This window comes from Triticum aestivum, chromosome 2B (genome assembly GCF_018294505.1).
Source record: "Triticum aestivum cultivar Chinese Spring chromosome 2B, IWGSC CS RefSeq v2.1, whole genome shotgun sequence".
Lineage (NCBI taxonomy): Eukaryota > Viridiplantae > Streptophyta > Magnoliopsida > Poales > Poaceae > Triticum > Triticum aestivum.
In genome coordinates this window covers 578,615,015-578,621,864 of record NC_057798.1, presented here as the reverse complement: position 1 = coordinate 578,621,864, position 6,850 = coordinate 578,615,015, and the positions used below count along the sequence as shown (strand labels likewise).

At 47.3% G+C, this 6,850-nt stretch overlaps 1 protein-coding gene across 1 annotated transcript; it reads right to left on the bottom strand.

Moving 5' to 3' along the window:
• Nucleotides 1-3,266: 3,266 nt before the first annotated feature.
• Nucleotides 3,267-4,253, bottom strand: LOC123046134 (uncharacterized). The gene has a single exon (XM_044469420.1). The coding sequence runs from the start codon at nt 3,908-3,910 to the stop codon at nt 3,500-3,502; it is 411 nt and encodes a 136-aa protein (XP_044325355.1). The 5' UTR covers nt 3,911-4,253; the 3' UTR covers nt 3,267-3,499.
• Between the last annotated feature and the right edge of the window lie 2,597 nt (nt 4,254-6,850).

The window sequence follows — 6,850 nt, the reverse complement described above, 5'->3', positions numbered from 1 at the left end:
GGTGCACACCCCACGAGTACTTCAGATGTATATGTTTGTTAATATACGTTGCCTAGGGAAGTAGAGTTGACGACAAATTTGATTTCTCTCCTGGCTACGTCTCTCCTCGTAAGGAAAAGCAGCTAGAGTTTTTGCCTTCTATCGGTGGCACCGCCGACCGCCACGTCTTATGTGGCCTTATGGCCATGGGTGCAAGGTGGATCCCAGCCATTGGCGGCGAGAGGGCTCTGTTTTTAGGTGCGTCTTCAAGTTTTGTTAGGGTTTGTGTCCTCTCGGGAAGACGAGATGGTGACGGCTCCCAGAAGATGGAATAAGGTTCTCCCTGCCTAGCACTCGTCCCGGGGGTGCATCTAGCATCGTCGGTGGGCGTGTGGAGGTATGTATCTGGCGGATCTCGTAGGATTCGATTGGTGGTTGTCTTTGATGGATCTGCTCGGATCCGGTCTTTATTTGTCTTTATTCTTGTGTCTTCGGGTTGGATCCTTCCAATCTAAGCTTCTCTTCATCAACGGGAGTTGTTGTTCTAGTGCTTTGGTCCTATGGGGCCTTAGCACGACGACTTCTCGACTGTCTACTATAATAAATTGTGCTCGGCTCTAGCGAGGGAGGGGCGATGACGGTGGCGCACCTTCGGTTCACTTCAGTGCTTATAGTCGTCGCCAAGTGATTTATAAATTTGGATGTAATTTTTATTATTTTCGGTGTTTGATGTGCTACCATGATTAATGATGAATAGATCGAAAGTTTCCCGCAAAAGTATATAAAATAAATAGAGTTCAGGACGCACAATAGAGTTGACGCATGAGTACATCCTTCCCTTCCTCTTCTCCAATGAAGCGCTTTGTCAAGAACCAAACTCTCCCGCTACAATGTTAGGACATGAAAAATTGTGCATTGAATTGTCGATAAAACCCGCACGTAGTTATTCAAGGATACACAAAAGACTCAAATCATTCCGAGAAGGGGGAAACCCAAACAAGAGTTCATTGATGCATGTTTTACGAGGACGGCGTTTTGGTGTGGGGACCATATGCTCCTGGTGATGAACAGTAAAATAAATAATAGCAAAAGAAAAGAAAAATTGGCACAAAAAATGCACAGTTTTCTAGATTTATGCAAAAATACATGATGATATGACATCATAGGAGTTCTGGACAAGAAAACAAAAAAAAACAGAGTTCTAGTTCTGAGAGTTTTAATTTTGGAGCATTGATTTTGTTTTCTCTGTCCCGAGCTCCTCCTATGTCACACTGCCATGAAACTTTGCACGCCCACAGAAAAGTTGTTCATCTTTGTTGTACAATTTTTTCAGATTTTTGTTGTATTTTATTTGAATTTACTGTTCATCCATGAGTTTTCACATGTTTACTATGGATTTTCACATGTTTTATACTAACTTCTTATAGGTAGGGAAGAAGAGAGAAGGCAGTATGCTCTTTTCTCTTTGTGCCACAATACAAATAATCTCCGTAGTATTACCTTTTCGGGCGCAGTTGGTACAGAGCAGCCCGCTGTCTTCAATGACGCGAATCATCATCGCTCTGTCTGCTACTAGTAGTAACTAATTCTGGCTGAGGCTGACAACCAACCAAGCAAGAATTTAATTCAGAGAAGCGTCTACGAGCTGTAATTTCGGTTCAAGGCAACCTGACTTCATCCTACTAGATGAGAATGTCAATACTGGTCGTCGCCAGTAACAGAAAGGCATCAAGGGCATCATGACCATTCCCGGAAATTGCCCGGAGTGTGTTTTTATTGGAATTTTGGAGGTCTGGACGCTGGATCCGGAAGTCTTCCCTTGCAGCCTGCACTAGCCCGAGGCAGGCATCAAGTACAGAGTTCCGATTAGCAGCTCCCTGGGACGAACAAATCGACAAGCTTTCGGCGGTGCACCCTTTGAAGGCCGATTTTGGTGCTTTGACCTTTTTGCAAAAGTTTAGCGAGATTTGACCTTGGTTTGAACTTTTTGCGAGCTCTGACCATTTTTCTACCGTTAGGGTCGATGACGGTAGGGTATAACATCCTATCATCGGGGCCACTGGCGGAAGAGGTGCACGCCCTAACACAAATAATTTTTAAGTATCAAATACAGTGCGTGCTCACCTACCGCCGAGCACCTCGGTGGTAGGAGTACACAGGCTACCGCCAGCCTGTTCCGCGATAGGCCAGCTCTATGATTGCCTACAGCAAGGGGCCTTCGCGGTAGGCTGGTATTACCTTACTGTCTGACCTTGGCGGTAGAAAAATGGTCAGATCCTGCAAATTTTTTGAACCAGTGTCAGATCTTGCTAAACTTTCACAAAAAGATCAAAACACCAAATTTAGCCTCCTCTGGAGTCGTGGCCGCCTGCTACCCGGCGGATCGATGAGTCTATGTCACGAGAGGCGACCCTGCTTCTATCCCAGCCACGCTACGTGCCCAGGCGAGGTGACCGACCAGGGACCCTCTTTCGTGCAACACAAATCTGGATAGACGATTCCACAAGCAACGGCCACGGACTAGCACGATCACATTCGCATCGCCCTCTCTCCCACCATTGACCAGCACCGATACGGTGGACGATGGATGGAAATCAAGATCGACCAAATCAGCAGCGATCCCCGTGTATTTAAATGGAAATCAAGACAGGTCGTAACGGACCAGGTAGGCGCGCAAGGGCCAAAATACTTGTCATCGATCAATGGAAACAACAAGGACCAACTCATCAAAGCTTCCCTACAAAAAACTAATCAAAGCTTTCGTCTGGAAACACGAGTGGGTCCAGACCAGACCACCTTCGTCCCTTGATCCAATAAACAAAATCTAAATGGCTTCAAAACCACAAGGATATACGCATCATCTCATGTAAAGGTCACAACCAATGCCTCTCTGAATAATCAATCGGCACCACGTACTACTGTATACTACTAGTATACGACTACTACGAAACATACACAGATGGGATGACATATCTACCACGCGCCCGGTTCTTTGATCCTTCACCTGGCACGCGGTGGGCGCCAGCTTGCCTGTATTTATTACGGAGCAGAGCTCCGGACCGGGGCGCTCACCCAAACCAAACCAAACCGAATGCGCCCATGCCCACCCAGACACGGAGACGGAAATAAAAACGGGGACCAACAACCGAGCAGCGCACGCCATGCTCGTTGCGTCGCCATACATGGCAACATTTCCGCCACGATCGATCCATCCATCATCGATCGGCTTTTGCTATCGAGTCGAGCGCGGCGCAGACAATAAAAAAGAAGAAGCGAACACGCATGAATGATACGGGAGAAGAAATTAAAGACTAGCAGTGCCAATGCATCGAACGGATAGCGCTAAGTACAACAGCAACAGCAATAAGTTTTCTCGCTAGATCTAGGAAAGAAGACAAGGGGAGGGGATGGGAGAGGCGAGGCGAACGACGAAACCGCTTTGTCTTGATGTGCTGCTGCCCTTCCTCCTCCTCCTGGTGGTGGTTCTTCTGGGCGCCGATGGGGGCGGCGGGCGGCGGCGTCACTCCTTTATCTGGAGCCAGCGGCCGAGCTGCGTGGGGTTGACGACGCCGGGGATGTGGGCCCCGTTCGTCATCAGCAGCCAGGACAGCTCCGCGTACCTCCTCTTCGGCTCGGGCTCGGGCCGCGGGGAGGCGGCCGCGGCAGCGGGTTGGTGGTGATGGCTCGGCTCGATCCGGCGGCCCAGGAGCGTGCCGTGGGTCAGGAACTCGTGGGCCAGATTCCCGGCTAGCAGCTTGCTGTTGCCGGCCCGAGCCGGCTTGGACAGCTCGGCTTTAGCTGCAGGCTCTGGGGCTAGGGCTGGGGCTGGGGCCGGGGCCGGGGCCGGGGCGGGGCCCAGCTGCTGCAGCTCCCGCTCCTTGCGCTTGCCCAGTGCGATACGCGCCGCTTCCAGCTTCTCGCTCAGCGACATATCAACGGCTGGGACCTCGCCACGTCAGCAGCGCCAGCCAAGAGGAGCCGTCGATGGGGAGGAAAGCGGTTTCTGATGGGATATGTATGTATGTGGAGGATGCAAAAAAAGAAAGAAATAAAAACAATTATTGGGAGGGAAAAAAATCTTCAGGAGGTTGATGGCCGTGGGGCCCACCGGGGGCAGGACGGTAACTTCACAGCGCAGGGGCCGAACGAGAGGAGGGGAGGAAACAACGGGACGAGACGAGAGAAAGATCGGAGGAGAGACGGGGAGAGCACTGGAGGAGGGGGAGGAGGCGAGAGAAAATTCTTCTGGCTTATAAGAGACGGGGGGGCGTCAGGAGGGGGGTTGCCTCCTATTTATACTAGAGCGCGCCAGAGAAGGCCCCCGGGCTTCGGAGGGAATTACGCCCGTGCCACCGCGCTTTCGTGCAGAGGGACCTCAGCCGAGGGGCGTGCTCGTGGTTGTGGGGAGACGGGAAGGGTGGATGGGTAATTACGTGCGGTGGTGGGATGTGTGTTCGCGCAGTCGTGTGGCGAGGGGACGGGGTGGATGGGGAATTCCAGGGAGCGTGTCCAGGCAAAGGATTTTGCAGCTGGGTCGATTCGTAGGTCCACCTGCCAGTGGCAGCTGCGTGGAAGTTTTGGGGTGTACGTTTTTTTAGTGTCTCGGCCGCCTGGTGTTTGGGCCCGGATAGGCATATAATCAAGACACTCCTAATTGTAGAAAATTTAATAAAATCAAGACACTCCTATGTTGCTTCCATTTTCCTTTGCTGATAAATCTACAAACTTCTTTTGGTTTCTCAAGTATCCGGTGTGTCCTTGCATGATGAATAATCTCTCCGGATGGGAATATAAGTATGGCACAGGAACTTAGGTCGTCAGTTTAACAGTTGAAATATATATAACATGCCACAAGTATATTTTATATGACAAATAACACATTTTTTGCTAATCAAATCGAAGACGTAAAACAAGAAGATGTCTTAGATGTCAGCTAATACCGCTAATACCAGTTGGGAAATACTCCCTCCGTTCCTAAATATAATTCTTTTTAGAGATTCCAACATGAACTACATGTAGATGTATATATGCATATATATTAGAATGTAGATTTACTCATTTTGCTTGGTAGGTAGTTCGCATTGAAATCTCTAAGAAGACTTGTGTTTAGGAACAGAGAGAGTAATTAGCAACTATACTTACACAAGAAGCAATCCTCTAAAAAGATTTTGTTCCAAAAAAATGCAAGAGATATACAACACTAGAACTGAGTGCATATACATATACAAATTTGCTAATAAACAAACGTCTATTTTTATTTTTTGGCAGGTCAGTCAATTCCCCCCCTCCCACGCGCAGAGCCTCAAGGTGACGAGGGCTCGTCACGTACAAATTGGAGCCGGCGATAATGTGGTTGGCCAAGTCATCATAGATGGAGCCGAGACGGAGGCTTGATTAGTTCGGTTTTGAGATTGTGGCTAGTGTGAAGGCTTGTGAAGTTTGAGGGAAAGCTTGAGGTGACAATGACATGGTAAACACGATATAATGGTAAGATAGGGCGGCGTGTCCGTGAGAATGGCACGGGTGGCGGTAGCAGCCGATTCGATCCGACTATCGGGGTGATGAGGACAGACAGTTCACCAGGCACTCATGGTCATAGGATGTCACGACTCCCGGAGGAAGAACAAAATCATGTGGTTGTTAAATAAAAATTGGATAATAGAGAGCAAAGTGACTAAAGTCAAGAAAAATCCAGCCATATGTGTAATAATAGTCCCATATACATACAAGTGTCGATGTCTTTTTAGTTTTTAAGACGGGCACAGAAAAGTACCAGGCACCTAACCCGTGTTATATGGCGCACTCTGTAAATCACGGAGGGCAAACTCAAACATGTGGAAATGAACAATATCAATCCGACCACGACGAAGACATATTTTGGGCTGGTTTAACTTAAAACATCCAGATGACTGTTAAGTGGAGAGTAAATCCAGCTAGATACGCTGTCGAGTGGAGACTAAATCAAGCTCAAATACTTTAATGGTTGTTCTTTTCTATAAGAAAAGTCGTTATAAAGAGTTACGTCGATGCAATCTTTGACACTGATTCGGATGACTCTGAGTCTCAATATGGATACGTATTAAAAGTGAGAGCAATTAGCTAGAGTCTTGATGACCCACAAGTATAGGGGATCTATCGTAGTCCTTTCGATAAGTAAGAGTGTTGAACCCAACGAGGAACAAAGGGAAATGACTAGCGGTTTTCAGTAAGGTTTTCTCTGCAAGAACTGAAATTGTTGGTAACGAATAGTTTTGTGATAAGATAAATTGTAACGGGTAACAAGCAATGAAAGTAAAATAAGTGCAGCAAGGTGGCTCAATCCTTTTTGTAGCAAAGGACAAGCCTGGACAATTTCTTATAATGAGAAAAGTGCTCTCGAGGACACATGGGAATTATCGTCAATCTAGTTTTCATCACGCTCATATGATTCGCGTTCGGTACTTTGATAATTTGATATGTGGGTGGACCGGTGCTTGGGTACTGCCCTTACTTGGACAAGCATCCCACTTATGATTAACCCCTATTGCAAGCATCCGCAACTACAAAAGAAGTATTAAGGTAAACCTAACCACAACACTAGACATATGGATCCAAATCAGCCCCTTACGAAGCAACAGATAAACTACGGTTTAAACTTCTATCACTCTAGCAACCCATCATCTATTTATTACTTCCCAATGCCTTCCTCTAGGCCCAAATAATGGTGAAGTGTCATGTAGTCGATGTTCACATAACAACACTAGAGGAGAGACAACATACATCTCATCAAAATATCGAACGAATACCAAATTCACATGACTACTAATAGCAAGACTTCACCCATGTCCTCAGGAACAAACGTAACTACTCACAAAGCATATTCATGTTCATG

Coding starts and splice junctions, on each gene's coding strand:
- LOC123046134 (XM_044469420.1), bottom strand. CDS start 3,910: ATGTCGCTGAGCGAGAAGCTGGAAGCGGCGCGTATCGCACTGGGCAAG.